This window comes from Festucalex cinctus, chromosome 20 (genome assembly GCF_051991245.1).
Source record: "Festucalex cinctus isolate MCC-2025b chromosome 20, RoL_Fcin_1.0, whole genome shotgun sequence".
Classification (NCBI taxonomy): Eukaryota; Metazoa; Chordata; class Actinopteri; order Syngnathiformes; family Syngnathidae; genus Festucalex; species Festucalex cinctus.
Window position 1 is genome coordinate 12,183,020 of NC_135430.1, and position 17,598 is coordinate 12,200,617.

A 17,598-nucleotide genomic window follows, 5' to 3' on the forward strand; every position below is an offset into this window, starting at 1 on the left:
AAAGGTACTAATTGTACTTAAAAAATAATGAAAATATAAAATTTATTATAGGTAAAATATTCATGTTTGACTGCCAAAAATTGCTACATAAGTAAAGTATCTCTTTAATAATAATAAAAAAATTTAAAATTAAAAAATTAAAAAATTAATTGAAAAAAAAAGCTACAAGCAACTCTTGGTGATTTGTTTGCTATATTTCGCAACTTCCCCACTGTGCCAGCCAAATTTTTTCAAATAAGAAATTCGAAAAATTACACTCTAAAAACAGATTCATCAAAAATAAAGCAAAACAGGATTGACCCACTATTTAGCTCAATTTTCACCCAAATTTCTGGGTCAAGTTCGGTCAAAGTAACTACAAAGACAAACGTAATAAAAGTTGCGGATCTGTCCATCTTTTGGTTATTTTTTAACAAGTTGTTTTTAGAGTGCATTTTGTGGACCCTCACACCCCAGCCATATGTTGACATTATGAACTCATTTGCTCCCAAAAAAAGTATAAATGTGTTCTATTTTAAATGTTTTTAGTCTCCAAATGTGTATTTATACGTTGTTGTTTTTTGTTTTTTTTATGCTAGCGCATAAGGATTTGATGCAGCCTCTCAACTACAAAAAACGGTTGACGAAATAGTAACTATTACCCAAATGGCCAGCAGGTGGCAGCAGAGCAAAGGAGATCACCCAGGACCATGTTGGGAAAAAACTCAATCTCACACAATTCTAAATAGATTTGTGAATAATGATAAAACTGAGCTATATTCTAATGCTAATTGCTGCAAAACGGAAACAAATAGAAATATAATTTTTTCCCTGATGATAGAAGAGACTTTAATCTTTCTTTTGGTCAGTTCCGTGTTTTTACAGCAATACAACACAATATTCTGTGGACCTTGCAAAATCAGTCAAAATCCAGGAAATCAGACGGCAGCGAATTGGGTTGCTTCTGTCAAAATGTTTGCGAGTGAATGAGTTACGAATCTTCTTTTTTCTGGCGTTACTAGAGATTTGATTGATTTGGTCGCTACGTTCAAAAGCAACCGAAATTGGGCAAAACAGATAACCCAGCACTGGTTCTGAAAGGGACCAAGGGTTGAGGATCTGTCCCAACACGTTGGGTCAAGATTTTGATCCAACAAGAGAAAAAAAACAAAAAAAAAAAACATATCCAGTTTAAGAGTTAGAGCTAACAAGAAGAAACGGGTTAGCATGTTAGCAGCTGTGCTTAAAAATAACATGAATATCTGCCAAAAAAATAAATAAATGTTGAGATGTTGGGTAAACGCAACTCAATCTGCTCACAATTTACAACTTCCCAGTAATTCCCAGCATTTTTGTGGTGCATATTCAGAGAGTTTTCCAAACAGCATACATTCTAGTGCACCCACCTAGTTTGGGTGACAAGTGGCCACGTGTGTTACCCAACAGGCTGCAGAATCCTACACCCCCCCACATACACACACATTGGAGCGACGCAGCGGACTGGTTAAAAGGAGGCGGCAACGTTGTCTGAGAAACAAGATAAAGACGTCATCTGCATCCGCTGTTGCATCCCCCCCCCCCCCCCCCCCTCGCCCCCCTCCCTCCTCCACATCGCTGAGGAGAACGCAGCGTTTATCTTGTGAAATGGACCCAGAATCCCCCTCCCGACTCAGAGCCTGCCCCCCCATGCCAATTGGCGCGGTTCATTCCTCATGTTCACTGTGTGTGTGTGTAGTCAAGCCACACTGAGCCATCAGTCCACCCCCCCCCTCCCCCCCACGTCTCCCCAGGCGGCGATGGATGCTTGCGAACCGCGCACCTTCTGCCGCACTACTACTTCACGCTGGATCGCTAAACGGGGTGAGTGCCACCTTTCTTTCTTTCTTTCTTTAACCCCCCCCCCCCAATTTCCTCCTCCTCCTCCTCTCAGACTGGTATCTAGTTAAAACATGTCGTGTAACAAGTGTCTCGTGATGTCGGAGTGTTCGGGAATCCTCGCGGGACGTGACGTGGAGCCGGGCTTATTTACAAAGTTGTTGCATGGCAAGTTTTTGATGGATTTCTTTGCTTAAAAAACAAAAAAAAATAAAGAAAAATAAAAGACATGAAAGACATCACGTCGACGCAACACAAGGGACACTTGCGCAATGTAATGCTCTAATTCAAGAAAAAAAAAAAAGACCAAAATTCCACAAGTCATTTTTTTTTCTCTTGATGCAGAAGTGAAAGAAAAAGAACATTTCTCAGATGTTTTCCTCCCACGTTCTAAAAACATTTTAGGTTCATTGAAAATTCAAAATGTGATTGCAAGTGCTGTCTGTCTATTATGCGCCCGTGATTGGCTGTCGACCAGTACAGGGTGCACCCTGCACACCAGTGACCCTAATGAGGACAAGCGCTACCAAAATGGATGGATGAGCACTTTGGGTATTACGTGCAGAAGAAGAAAAAAGAAGACCACCTAAACAAAATTGATCTACATCCACGCTGACCGCTTCTAATTGGCTATCGTTCTGTTTCACGACACAATAACGGAATCCATGGTAGTCCGATTTGAGGTCGTAAGATTACTAGCGTATTAAGCAGTTTTAACATTTACGATATTTGACCCTGCCTGTTTTCTGAGCAGACCAGAGAGGTGACTATTAACTCATTTGCTCCCAAAGACGTATAAATACGTTCTACTTTAAATATTACCAGTGTACCAAAGACATATTTATACGTGTTTTTTTTCTTCTTATGCTAGAGCACACAGAAGGCTTGGATGCAGCCTCTGAACTGAAGATAACGTTAATTATTACAAAAACGGCCCGTAAGTGGCAGCAGAGTATAAGAGATCAACCAGGGCCATGTTGCAACAAGCTGTTTTCGCCACAGTTTTAAGCAGATTTATGAATAATGATGAAACTTGAGCTATAGTCTAATGCTAATTTCTGCAAAACTGAAACCGATAGATCGAAATGTACTTTTTCTTCCCTGATGAATCAAATCAAAATCCAGCAAAACAACAGCGAGCGAAAGGGGTTTGCTTCAGTGAAAATGGCTGGGAGTGAATGAGTTCAACTCATGAATCTGAACAGCTGAAAATTGGGCTTCTGCTGACTCCATTTTCGTTTTATGCGTCGAAAACAGTCCCCATCGTCTCGTGACGTCAGTGGCTAAAGGGTCTCCTCGGTCCGTATGCAAAACGCGCTGATATCGAGCGGACCCGATTATGAGATAGGGATTGCTTTTCGCTCGGCTTCTCCGCTCACGACAGCTTTCCAATTTCATGGCTGTTAGGTGTGCTAATAGGAGCCGGAACAACAGAGGGTAGAGGGCCTTTGATTGGGGTGCGATGCCAACAGACGGTGTCATATGTCACAGGCGGGCTGCTATTGTTATTACCCGCTGGACCTTATGGATGAGACCCGGTGAGTGATGGCCAACAGATCAATACGTCTGGCGGTTGTGAAAGATACATGAAGCTTCACCTCAGGGAACGGGGCGAGAGGGAGATTTTTGATTTTTCTTTTTCGGGTATTTTTTTGTGTTGCTTTTCCACAAGCTGCCAAGAAATATTCACCTGATTTGATATTAGCAACAGAGCCAACAATTATACCCTAACAAGCAAAGCGATGAGGCCTTATTGATTCAAAGCTCCCAATTAGATCAAAACCTGACGAGAATAACACCCAGTGGAGACGATTGCAAACAAACGTGTTTGTTGGTCCACGTTTTTTGCATGTTGTGGTTCGCAGAGGATATTCTCTTCTAGTAATTGAATTTCCCACCAGGGATGAACAAAATGAGCAAACTTTTAACGCCCTGTTCTGCCCTCACCAAAATGGCCGACTTCCTTTTTCATGCGTCATGTCATTTTAGATATGTCCACACGATCTGATGTCGATTGGTTTAACTGCTGCCTGGGTCTCATTTTTCGCAAAACTTGGCGAGATCACTCAAAACGATCGAACTCTGACACCAAATTACCAAAATGGCCAACTTCCTGTTCAATTCAATTCATGGATCCTTCAGACTTTTTGTCCTGTGAAAATAATTTCATGTCGACTGGTGAAACTGCTGGCTGGGGGATCATTTTTTCCTAACTTAACAAGAACTCATAAAATGATCAAACATCGCCATGCTCCGCCCACTCCCTGTTCCAAAGTTACACGTTTATTCTTGTAATATTTTGACCTCATTTTCACAAAATGCTTTCCTCGCAACATTAAGGCTTTATTTTCGTAAAATTATGACATTATGCTTATAATACAGATAAAAAAAATTGTCACATTACAATTTATGTGACATTTTTTTTCAGATTATGACTAAGTAAAGTAATAATTTTTAAATCATAACTTTCTTGTTATGTCACAACTATGTGCCTTTGATGTTTTTTTACGCAAAATTAGGATTTTTTTTTGGTGTAATATTACAAGTATATTCTCATAATTTTTTCCCATACAACTTTATTTTCGTAAATGACATGTTTTCCTTGTAATATTATGAACGTATTGTTTTAAAGTTATGAATTTTTAACCAAAGACAAAACACTGAAGTTTCTTATACAAAATTATCAGTTTAATATTTTATCAAGTAACAGTTTTTTTTGTTATATATATATATATATATATATATATATATATATATATATATATATATATATATATATATATATATATATATATATATATATTGACTTTCATTTACTCAACTTTTTTTTGTTTTTTTGTTTTTTTAAATCTCGCAATATTCAGAATTTTTCTCCTAATATTGCAACTTAGCAGGCGAGTTCCTGGTTCATGTCGGATGATGTTACAAAAAGGTCGGGCAGTGCCATTTTTTTTTTTTATTCCATCTACTATTTTATTAAAGTATTTGGATGCAGTCAAACACGACTGATACAATGTTGGGGACAAAAACTGAAAAAAATCCTCTGCGAACATGCCCTTTGGCTCTGTCACAAGCGCTGCCATGTAAAATGAATGACTGCATCAATATTATAGGCAACTGGCTCCACTTAACAAGCCAGGTCAAGGTTGCAGGAGGATTTTTGAGGACGGGTCTCTTATAGCTGGCTCGATGGTTGGATGGATGGAATACAGCTGTCGGGCGGAATACATAAGCGGAAAGAGAGTCACGTGACGCAAATTTATCGGCGTGAAGATACGACCTGTGGTGAAAGGGAATGTTCAATGAGGCGTGTCGGAGCACTTGGCATGATGTATGGAAATGGCTGCGCATTAGAATCAGGACAGGGAGACTTGCTCGTTCGCTGGTTTAATAGGCTAATGCAGTGGTTTTCAAACTTTTTACACCAACTACCACCTCAATGTTCCAATACTTTTGGAGCAGCAGCACATTGTCTATTACTCCTCATAATACAGTATTTTGACTTCATTCTTCATTCTAAATTTTCCATTTTTCAGATCAGTACGCCACTGTCACAGCGTAACAGGAAGCTGACGTTGATGCAAATCGGATACGAGCGGCAGAACGGGGAGGGATAATAAATATGTTTCTTTTTGTTCCCATGGTAGAAAAAGTCCCAGAGTAGCGCTGCAAGGCCTTTTAGCGGCATCTGAAAATTGCACTTGAAAGGTTGTCGGCAGCCTGCCTGACAACCGCTCGAGTGGCTTTTTCGCCGTTGCGAGAAAATCGCTTAAACGGCCTCTTGAGCAAACGCGTGTACTACTGAAAGAAAAAAAAAGTGACAGTTGTCAGACTTACTGTAAGTCGTCAATTTCAGTATGGTAATTGATTAATACAAGAGGCTTCGAGCTGTTTAATGCTACTTCCATTTGACGTTTACTGATAATCAAAATTTAAAAGAGAATTACACCTCATGTACCGAAAACAGCCAAACAACTAAAGGTCCTGCTAGCTTCATGCTAATGCTAACTAGCATCTATGCTGCCGTGCTTTAACGCTTTAACAAACGTTGTACAGTATATACAGTTTATATATATGTTAAGGGTGGTAAAATGAGTGCGTTATTTTTTAGTTAAAGTTTCTTTAATGCTACATTTTTTTTTTTTTTACGCACAATTAACTCATTCACTCCCAGCCACATTCACTGAAGCAACCCCCTCCACTTCCGGCTGTTTTAGTAGATTTTGACAGATTTTCGAAGGCCCACAGAATATTGTACACTATTGCTATAAAAACATGGAACCTACCAAAAGAAAGATTAGAGTATCTTCTTTAATCAGGGATTTAAAAAAAAAAATTTGTATCTGTTACCGTTTTGCAGGAATTAGCATTAGAATAAAGCTAATTTCCATTAATATTGACAATCCTGGTGAAAACACTGGCAAAAAGAGCTTGTTGCAACATGGTCCTGGCTGCTGATCTCTTATACTCTGTCACTGGCTGGCCATTTTTTTAAATAACTACAATTGCTTTAAGCCACCTCTTCATGTCAGAAGCTGCATCAAAGCCTTCTGTATACTCTTGCATTTAAAAAAACAAAAAAAAACGTGTAAATACGTTTTGGGAGTGAAGGACAAAGTATTTAAAAAAAATAATAAAAAAAAAAGTTTTTACACATTTTTGGGATTGAATGAGTTAATGACCATCTAGTGGCAGAAAAATGACCTCAACACTAATCAATCACACTTTTTTTTTTTTTTATATAGTACAATACATCTTTTTAATTTTAACTATTTTGAATTATTATGAAATTATTACACCAATGACTAAAAGATGCAACCATATTTCTATTTGTTTAACATTTTTTCCAATTTTATGTTAACTAGAGTAAGAAAATGTAGCGAAAAAAAAAGTACTGTACGTTTAATTTTATTGATATAAAATTTGTGATGAATCATGAGTTAACTATTGAATAATGATAAACACCCCTAATATATATACACATCTATATACGGTGTCTACATTTTCATCTTCTTCCAGATGCAGAATGACTCAACGTCCATTTTGGAACGGCCTAGCATGACGCATCTCAACGGCAGCGTGGCGAACGGCAGCGGGCCCGGTTCGGAGGGCGACGCGTACCGGCCGTTCTCGCTGTTCAGCGTGCTGACGCTGACGCTGCTGGCCATGTTGGCCGTGGCCACCTTCGTGTGGAACCTGCTGGTGCTGGTGACCATCCTGCGGGTGCGCACCTTCCACCGAGTGCCACACAACCTCGTGGCATCCATGGCCATCTCCGACGTGATGGTGGCGGCGCTGGTTATGCCGCTGAGTTTGGTGCACGAGCTGAACGGACGGCTTTGGAAGCTGGGCCGGGTGCTATGCCAGGTACAGACTGGTTTTGTCGTTAATCATTTAAAAAAAAAAAAAATCTGAGGTGGGCATTGTGTCAGTATTGACCGTAACAAACGCCTATTTTAGTGATGGATTGATGAATGACGGATTCACGGTTCGGCATGAAACATTGACAGATTGATAATGACACAAGTGTGTATTGATGATTGCTGAAATACAAACGATCAGAATTCAATAATGCGCCTACCTCTCTAAAAATGCATTATACATTTGGATTATTAAAAAAAAACAAAAACAAAACAAAAAAAAACAAAAAAACAGCCCCCCCCGCAAAACTACAATTGTATTAATCTAAAAATAGTTGCAATATTATGACTTTATGCTAGTAAAATATTTTGGTAATATTCTAAAATGTAAAAAAAGGTTTTTCTAAAATGTTGCAATAAATAAAATAACATTTTTTCTGATAAAATATGAAAAGTTTTCTTGTCATATTACATGTTTTATTTCTGTAATATAAGGCCTTTAGCCTGATAAATTAATAGCTGTGTTATTAATTAGAATATTTAAAATTTAAATTAAAAAAAATATTTTCAAAAATATATAAATAAAAATAAAAATAAATACTTTTTTTTTTTTTGGTAAAAATTGACTTAATGTTTGTAAAAGAGCAATTTATTCCTGCAATATTAGGATTTTGTATCATTCTACTAAATTGAATAATTAAAAAAAACATTCTTTTTCTTTTTAAAAATTAAATTACAACTTGATAAAATTGCCATTTTCCCCCTCATCATATTAGTAATTTATTGAAATTAACCAAATAGTAATATTTTTTCTTGTAATGTTATAAATTCAGTTTTGTAGAATTTTTACTTTGTTCACTAACATTGCAATTTTATTTTTGTAATGTAATATTTTTATTTAATATTACAATTTTATTCTCACAATTGTAGCAAAATTACCGTATGTCTTTATGCTCATAATGATTTTTAACGATATTTTTAACTGAAAACTTTCCTGTATTAGTACAAATTTATTTCCTAAAATTAATATTTTATTCTTCTGAAATGTTTATTTTATTTTCTTGCTGTGGTTTGACTTTTTTTTTTTTTTTTTTTGTAAAATTATGAAAATTATGAAAATTATGTAAAATTAGAAATTTATTCCTGTAATATTAGAGATTTAATCTTTACTCTGGTAATATTTTGCATTATTTCAAAAAATATCACAAGCATACTATTACGACTTTATTTTCGATTTAGATTTTTAGTTGCAACATTTTTTTTCTTTTTAATCACAAAATTAGAATAGTCTTAAAACTCAAATGACTAAAATGTATTTTTCATGTAACGTGCACGGCGCCAGGTATGGATCTCCTTCGACGTGCTGTGCTGCACAGCCAGCATCTGGAACGTGACGGCCATCGCCCTGGACCGCTATTGGTCCATCACGCGCCATCTGGAGTACACGCTGAAGACGCGCAAGAAGATCTCCAACGTGATGATCGCCCTGACATGGCTGCTGTCGTCCATCATCTCGCTCTCGCCGCTCTTCGGCTGGGGCGAGACGTACGCCAAGGGCATGAAGTGCCAGGTGAGCCAGGAGCTGTCCTACACCATCTTCTCTACCTTTGGCGCCTTCTACCTGCCACTCTGCGTGGTTCTCTTTGTCTACTGGAAGATCTACAAGGCGGCCAAGTTCCGGATTGGCTCACGCAAGAGCAACACCATCACGCCCATGGCAGAGGTGAGGAGCAACACGTGAACCGCTAAGAATCCATCCATCCATCCATCAACAGTTTACTCCTCACAAGAGTCGCGGGGGTTGCTGGAGCCTATCCCAGCAGGCTTCGGGCAGTAGGCGGTGTACACCCTGAACGGGTTGCCAGCCAATCGCAGCCGCTAAGAATCAAGGTTATTAAGGTTAACAAAATAAAAGAGAAAAAAAAATCGTCAATGAAAAAATGTGTTTTTAAAAACGATAACTAACTGAAAGTACATTCTATGTTATAAAACTAACTAAATAGTGAGAATGTCCTTCATTTTCATCTTTGTCAATTTTGTTAATTTAAAAGTTATTTATTTCTGTGCTTACTGTGACTTTATTTATCTTGCTTTCTTATGTATATCCACAAATATGACGTATGTAAAAAAAACAAACTAATACTAAAACTAAAAGATGAACTACAATGAAGCATTTAACAAAAATTAAACAACCATATATTAAAAAAAATTACGAAAACGAATAACATTAACTTAAAATGAAGCATTCAAAAAAATTAAAAAATGAATTACAAACATACATAAAAAACAAAAACGAATGCTAGAACTAAAAAAATATTAACTGAAATGAAGCATTAAAAAAACAGCTACGAAGCCTGTTCTAAAAACTAAAACTACAAATACTTTTTTAATAGCCCACATTAAAAAAAAAAAACTTACTTTACTTACATATGCATAATTCTAAAAATGTATCGCATATTGTTTGTAATTATAATTAATAATACTAAATTCTTCAGCTGAAATTAATTTTTATTCATGTAAATTACAATTTTACCTACATAAAATAAAATATTTTGTTTTATGACTTTATTCTTTATCACAAAGTTATGATTTCATTGACATTATTATTATTATTATTATTATTATTATTATTCATATTTTGGTAACATTACGACCATTTACACCTACAGGTACATGAATTTCTATTTGCCCATGACGGTATTTGGCCGATTAATCCGAATCATTTCCTGTGTGTTATTCAGGTGCGTAGGTGGGATAGGATATAAATATCAGCGTCTCGGCCTTTGTGCGTCTCGCCACTTGCTCGTCAGCACGCTCAAAAGGTCGGCCGCTAATCTAATCGTCAAGCGCCGTCAAAGATGAAACGTTGAAAATGGAGCCTTTTCTACAAAAGGCATCTTAAGAAATGTTTTGTGGGCAAACCATTTCTCGGAAAGTTCAGTGTAGCACTGTATACATTTGCCTCTGATGTCACTGGCTCGATTTCACGTATTAATCGGCAGCCAGAGCGAGAAAAAGTTGTAGCGCGAACAGAAGAGACTTTGTGCGTTTTGTATGCAAGTCTCAGAGACCTTGAGCAGGTGAATAAAAGGAAGCCGAGTCAGCCTTGAGTCGCGAAAGAGAAGGAAGTCACAATTATTGACATTATTGAGCTTCTCGGTTCCAGTTTGCCGGAACGAGGCTCCGTTTGTTGATCCACCCGACAATTCTCTACTCTGGCATCCATAATCCACTCGTTGAGCCTGCCGGGGTTTGAAATCGGATCGATTTGACGCGCCCCGATGTCGCCGCAGGTGAAAGAGGAGGCGCGGCAGCCCCAGATGGTGTTCACGGCGCGCCACGCCACCGTCACCTTCCAGACGGACGGCGACACGTGGCGCGAGCAGAAGGAGAAGAAGGCGGCGCTCATGGTGGGCATCCTGATCGGGGTCTTCGTGCTCTGCTGGATCCCGTTCTTCATCGCCGAGCTGATCGAGCCGCTGTGCTCCTGCGACATCCCGCCCATCTGGAAGAGCATCTTCCTCTGGCTCGGCTACTCCAACTCCTTCTTTAACCCGCTCATCTACACCGCCTTCAACAAGAACTACAACAACGCCCTGAGGAACCTCTTCTCCAGGCAGCGTTGATTTCCCACCCATTTTGCCCCGGTGTTGTTTTTGTGCAAGCTCCTCAAAAAAAAGATGACTAAATGTCCTTGTTGTGAGGAAAAGTGCTTTGGAAGTACGCCGGTAAACACTTGAACGCGGCCGGGAATTGGTTCAAAGGAGAGCCGGGAGACATACGAACGGAAGCTTTGACTGCTAAGCGAGTCATCTGTGGACGACAAAAGCGCTCATTAGGTATACCAAATCAGTTTGACTGGTGCTTCCGATGTAATTATCGTGGCTGGGAGCTGACAAATGAAGGAAACCAGACGCACGGAACTTAATGAAGTCGCAGCTGGGGGTACACCTGCGCTAGCTCATAGCATTTGGCAGAGAAGATCACACTATTATAAGCAATGTCTTTGCATTCAAATCCAATCAAAAATCTCCCCTCTCTGGAATCGTTTGGTCGGCATGAGCGGACTCACAGAAAAGGGTCATTTTGTCCATTTCCACAGGTCCGTCAAAACAAACTTGGAGAGATTTTGTCTGCTACTCATTTTTCACACATACCAGATGAATGTCAAAAAAAGTCTGAAGAGAGACACCCAAGTTTGCCATTTTCGGGTCATTTGGGAGATTTTCAAGGGTGATTCAAAACAACTTGTACTACAGGTTTGATCCAATTGGTACACGCTAAAAACAGTAGGCTCAAATATAACCTAGGTTAATAACGGACCAAGCCAACTTTGTGAGTTATCGTTATTTATGAATTAGCCACATATAACCTAATTGTGTGGGTTGTTTTGGGTTAGTTTTTTTTTTTTTATTGATTTAACCCAAAAAGTTTTGTCAAATTAAATGAATAACCCACAAAGCAATATGGGTTGTTTTGAGGGTTGTTTGACCCAATTTTGGGGTTAATTGAATTGAGTAAAAAAAAAAAAAAAAGAACCAAAACTTGTTGGGTTAAATAAAAAGTTGGGTTGGTTAATTTTTTATATATTAAAAAAAAAAAAAAAAAATAATAATAATAATAATAACAAATGGGTCAAAAGGACCGCCCCAACTTTTTGGGTTACTCAATTTACTCAAAATGTTGGGTCAAACTAACCCATTCATTTAATTAACACACATTTTTGGGAATAACTCAAAATGTGACGCAAACGCAAAAGTTGGGTCAGTTCATTTTTGTTAGTTATTTAACCCAAAACATGTCAAATTAAATACATAAATAACCCACAAAGCAATGTAATTATATGGGTTGTGTGTTTGACCCAACATTTTGAGTAAATTGAATAACTCAAAAAGTTGGATCAGTCCGTTTTTGACCCAATTTGGTGTTGTTTTTGATCCAACAAGTTTTTAGAGTGTACCAAATTAGAAGCATGCGCAAACGTCATGACACTGTGCAGGTGTACCTAATGTTGTGACACGGGACCGTTCCAACTGAACATTTGCCAGACGGGGACGTTATTGGATTGAAGATCAAAGAAGTCTTTGCTTTTAGCCAAGGTGTATATAAATGGTGTCCCACATATTGTGTTTATCCACTTCACTTTGTGTTTCCCCCGTCAGTATTCCCGAGACTCCTTCTCTCACACAACTCATTTGCAACTTCAATCGTTGCAGACAGCGTCACGGGAATTCCCATTCCGTGCCGGATGACTTCTTAGGTGGGCGCGTATTAAAAAAAAAAAACAACAACTTTTGCATGGTGTTTCAAACGACTCCTCTTTGTTCTCATTATTGTTTCACGGCACACTGCGATTGACCCCAAAGGACGCAGAAGGTCATTTGTCACCTGTCTGCTCGCCGGCTTTACTCCTGCTTACATGGCCACCATAACAAAAGAAGCAAGTATTCATATTCAGAGTTGGTCTTGCCGCATAGCTTGAGGTAAGTGGGAATTAATGAGCGGTGTGCAAAAAGATGCACACCAAATTGATCGCTGCGTTTGTAAAGCTGGTATGTGATATTTTGTAAGTTAAAGAATAACCCCATTGGCAAAAACACCACTTGGGCAAATGTTTTTTTTGTTTTGTTTTTTTTGTGGGGAAAGTTGCAAATTTTCTATGGAAATTTACAGGTACAACTCGGAATTTTACCTTTTTTTTTTTTTAACTACTAATTGGCTCATGATTTTTTAAAACTCAGCCCCGGAAGTCTGTTTCATTTAGCAACATGAAATTTGGTTGGCAGGTTTATCGTGAGTGGACCCACAAAAAAGTCTCAAGAACCCATGCCAGACAAAGCACATCAAATCTGTCATTCTGCTTTGAAGCTGCCATTTTATGGTCATTATGACCAGTTGGAGGGTTTCATTAAAAAAAATGTATAAAAGTACTGCGTATACTAGACAGATGGATGGCACTAACAAAAACTAACTTTTCCGAGATATACAATCCGAATGCCATAAATTTTAACCACGTGGACACTAGCCAAATGATTTTCCAGAAGGTTTCTAGAAATTTCAACAGAAATGTATCATTTTCCAGACGTATTGGTTGGCCCGTTTGGGATCTCCAAAGTATGAGTGCCGTACTTTTAATTTATTTTGTTGTCATCATATGGTGAACTTCAACGGTAAATGGTAAACGATTAACGTTTTTTTTTTCTTAGACTCATTTTAACAGATATAGTGACTGCAACTAAAAAAATGGTCAGCTACCTACCAATTATGGGCCAATAATGTACAAAATGCTTTTAGATCAGTGGTTCTTTAACTTTAAATTTTCTGCCAATGGGCAGATAAAACTACAAAATTGTGTATAACTCCAAAAAATGTCAAGGGCATTTTTGTACAAAATCCTACTTACTTCTCATGAGAACATCCTGACAGAGGCTTTACAGTGGACCTAAACGGAAACTAGCACGCATTGTTAAACATGAATTTCAACTCGAGATGGAGCGAGAGGTGTTCATAAGTGGAAACGACACGCTTTTTGATGGAGACGTTCCCAACGAGACGCCTTTTTCTTCAGCTAACAGTTCATTTTTAATGCCCAGCGTTCCTCCGTCGCTACGGGGAGATTTAATAAAGCGCCGCTAGCACGTGCTATCTCGCCCTGCCAGCTGGCGTCCACGTTTTTTTTTTTTTTTTTGCACGGATGGAAACGTGGCTCGACTAAACAGATTTAGACGGAGGGTTGCTGGCGGCCATGCGAGCTTACGCAGCTGAATTTCATACACTAGTTTGTGACAGTGAGTGCAGTGTACACGCAGGCCTCAAATTAGCTCCGCTAGCTTGGTTAGCTTAGCTGGCGAAGCTTGCTACAAGTTAGCATTTTGTTTTGTCTGAGATTGCGAGTGCCCCATACATAGCGAACACATTTTCAATTAAGAAGCTACCTGCTTAATTCAAGTTGTAAATTTTGTTCAAGATTCCATTAAATTCCTATGAGGCTTTTCACATTGGTGAAAGTCAACACTGTTTTGTATGCAAACCATTCCCCCTGCTCATTTGTCTCCAACTTTATGCTTTATAAAAGTGACATCATCATTATCTTCTTTTCCCTTCTTGACATTTGGACACTTGAATCGCATCTTTTGAAATCAGAATGCGAAACGAGAGAAGAACCCGATCATCAAAATTCCAAAAGTGCCTCTCAGAGAAATCAGTCTTCTTTTATAAAGCTCTATTTTTAAAGTTGTGTGGATGCGTGGAACATTTATTTGCATGCCTATTGTTTCTCTCCCGACCTCTTTACTGCGCTCCAGCAGGTCATGAATACTTGATAAGATTCCGAGCGGGAAGCACGGCAAGTAGATGGAGCAGATGTTCTTGTGCTGACCTACCGTGTTCAATGTGGATGCATTTAATTAGCCTATTAATAACTAATAAGATGAAAAATGAGTACAAAAAAATTATAAATTATAATCTGACCTTAATTCTGACCATTCTGACCAGAGTTATAGCACTGTTGTCAGTAAACTACAAAAAACAAAAACAGAAATGCACTAAAACAAACTTCTACACAGATAAACTACTACAAGAGCAAATTTCGTAAAGCCGAGAATGGCGCAGATCGCAAAGCATCGAATTGACAACAGCGGGCGGCCGGGGCCTCGCCGCTTGTTTGCCATCAACATCTCCGACATAACAACAATAAGAGATGGAAGTCAACTCACTGGAGGAGAGTCGCGGCACAGGCGGGTGATTGAAGACGAGCTTCCTCGTGCTCCGTTGCCATGGCGGCGGGGCGATAGGAGAACCTTTGTCACACAGGTTAGAGATATATAAATATAACGTATATATTTAGGTGTATATAAACTGTACACATATAAACATATCTTACTTACTGTATATACATATATACACAGTGTATACACATATATACAGACATATATATTTATATATAGGGTTGTCAGGCGATTACAATTTTTAATCATAATCACATGAATTCAATAGTTAACTCAATTCATCGCAAATTTTATATCTGTTCTAAATGTACAATAAATTGTACAATTTTTTTTCCTGAGTTACCATACTCTTGTTAACAAAAGTGGAAATAATGTGAAATATGGCTGCATCTTTTAGTCTTTTGACACAGTAATTTCATAATAATTCATAAAATTGAGTTATAATTATTGTTATTATTATGATATTGGTTTGTGTTGAGGTCATTTTTTTGCCACTAGATGGCATAATTACATTTGTAAGACGATGGGTGACAGCTCAGTTCATTTTTTTCTTTTCATATTAAGAAATATCTAATCTTTAACATGACGTAACTTGTGAAATTCTGCACATTTTTTTAAATTGTAAAATACAACTTGACCCCAGTCTCCAAAAATGTATTAATTATTATTCAATTTATTACTGTTAAATTTTGACGTGGGCGTGTCTGCTGCGTTGAGACTGGAATTCCCCCAGTACAGGCTTTTCAAGTAGGGGGTGGTTATTAAAAATAAAAATAAAAATAAAAAATAGTAGCATTAAAGGAACTTTGAATTAACTCAAAATTAACACACTCATTTTGACAGCACTAATATACAGTATATACATAAAAACCGTATGTTTACAGCGCATAAATGTGATCAATCAATGTCAGCATGAAAAGTGATTTATCAAGTCTCCATCATGTTCAGCTCTTCCGCTTAGACGGGTCGCAGACTCCGTCATAAATCACAGCCTGATTTAGATGGTGGGCGTCCGGCCTCCGAAACAGGTGGTGCCGTTCGGTCTGCCTTGGCAGAGCCCCGCCAAAAGCTCCCTGAACGGGTTGCGGCACTGAAAGTCCTTTATTATTGGGCAAGGAATCCTATTTAGAACTTCTGCGGGTGTTCAAATAACACTCAGGAGGGTGCGTTTCTGCAAATAGTAGCTGGGGGTGTTTATTTCTACAACTGCAGATTACATGCAAATTTTGGAACAATTCCAATATAGCTGGAAGCCATATGAACGTTTCTTCTTTAGTTCTGTTGTAGTTCAGCCAAAGTAAATGGAAAAACTTTGACTTTCAAAACGTGAGTAATTTTGCTTGGACACCATGCTGCTATAATCAAATAACCATTTGGCACAAACCCAAACAAATCACGTCATCCTTTTTTGTGGTGTCAAATTACGGCGAGATGTTTGATCCGTTTGATGTCGCAGCATTTTTTGTTATTATGGCTGCCTTTCAGTTCCCTGAAGAAACATTACCGTATGAATGACAACAAAGTGCCATTGCCGATTACAGCACAGGAGCATAAAAAGCGATGTCACATTTTACAGAAAAAAAAATTCTCAACCAAGCCAGAGAGTTCAAAAGAAAGTTTTGTGATGCTTGCGGTTAACCGATGCGGTTTTATTCCCTTTCTCACTCGCACGCACGCTGCACCTTTACTAAGTGGAGGATAGCAACAGCTTGTTGCTATGGTATTTTGTGGAGGGAACACAGCACGGGAGGCTTAACTGTATGTCTATTTGTTCTTTCTTTTTTAATCGAAGATATTTTTATCCATTTACTTTGGCAAGAAGCATCTCCGTAATTCGTTTTATCAGCACCATCGTTTGGAATACCTGCAGTGATGAACTTGCATTAGCCAGCTGATTGCTTTCCACTTCTTTTTACAGCTCACAGTGTTGCAATTGTTGAATTAGCATAATGATAGCGGCGCCGCTTTAATGAAACCCACTAATGCTGATACTTGGGCAAAAACATGACAAGAGGAGGACAGGAAGTAAGCCGTTAAAAAGGAGATTTTATGTATTTGCATTTCACATGCAGCTTTTGTTATTTTGCCTCCGCCAAGGGGATTTTGCTTTCATTGACCTTACCCAAAAGCGACTGAAGGTATTTACATAAACCTTTACAGTGTTGGCCAAGGGAGCGACCAGATACACATAAAGGTATATTTTGTTTTGTTTTTTTACTTTAATTTCTCAGTGAATAATACATGAACAATAATGCCAACATTCAAGTACAAAGATACAGTCTGAATTCTTTTTTTTTTTTTCTGCTTTAAACCTGGGAGCAAAAATTTGAGAACAAACAAGCGGAAGAAAAAAATAAAATAAAAAATATATATATTTTTTTGTAAAAATTAATTAAATAAAATTAATTAAAAAAAACATTTGAACATTTCAAATATTTCTAATTTCCAGAAAGTATTTGGTTAACAAAGTAATTATAATGGAACAATTAATAGCAATTTTACAGCTCAGCTCAACTCAAACAAGCAGAAAAAAACATTAAAAAGAGACAAAAGTGAATTTAATTTAATTAATGAATTAAAAAAAACATTTTTTTACATTTCAAATATATAAATGATTTTTTTTTACTTATTTATTTATATTGTACTTGTATATTTTT

At 37.8% G+C, this 17,598-nt stretch overlaps 2 protein-coding genes across 8 annotated transcripts in view; one reads left to right on the forward strand and one right to left on the reverse strand.

The window, feature by feature from the left end:
* Positions 1–17,598, reverse strand: part of dlgap1b (discs, large (Drosophila) homolog-associated protein 1b) — a 154,322-nt gene that overhangs the window by 118,909 nt on the left and 17,815 nt on the right. For all 6 annotated transcript variants that reach the window (XR_013281034.1, XM_077509633.1, XM_077509637.1 and 3 more), the window contains exon 2: positions 14,930–15,013. The gene's annotated coding sequence lies outside the window, so the exon portion shown is untranslated. The remainder of the gene's footprint in view (positions 1–14,929; positions 15,014–17,598) is intronic.
* htr5ab (5-hydroxytryptamine (serotonin) receptor 5A, genome duplicate b) lies at positions 1,610–12,543 on the forward strand. 2 transcript variants are annotated; one of them, XM_077509171.1, is made up of 5 exons: positions 1,610–1,839; positions 6,874–7,221; positions 8,557–8,784; positions 8,872–8,937; positions 10,508–12,543. In XM_077509171.1, the coding sequence occupies exons 1-5, from the start codon at positions 1,780–1,782 to the stop codon at positions 10,838–10,840; spliced, it is 1,035 nt and encodes a 344-aa protein (XP_077365297.1). In that variant the 5' UTR covers positions 1,610–1,779; the 3' UTR covers positions 10,841–12,543. The 2 variants fall into 2 exon arrangements, with proteins under 2 accessions (XP_077365297.1, XP_077365296.1); XM_077509170.1 differs by having other exon boundaries at positions 8,557–8,937; positions 10,508–12,541.

What these genes read in the sequence shown, in the direction of transcription:
- htr5ab (XM_077509170.1), top strand. Translation starts at nt 1,780, where the DNA reads ATGCTTGCGAACCGCGCACCTTCTGCCGCACTACTACTTCACGCTGGA. An exon ending in ACGCTGGATCGCTAAACGGG is followed by an intron (nt 1,840 to 6,873) that starts GTGAGTGCCACC and finishes ATCTTCTTCCAG; the next exon opens with ATGCAGAATGACTCAACGTC. An exon ending in CCATCACGCCCATGGCAGAG is followed by an intron (nt 8,938 to 10,507) that starts GTGAGGAGCAAC and finishes ATGTCGCCGCAG; the next exon opens with GTGAAAGAGGAGGCGCGGCA.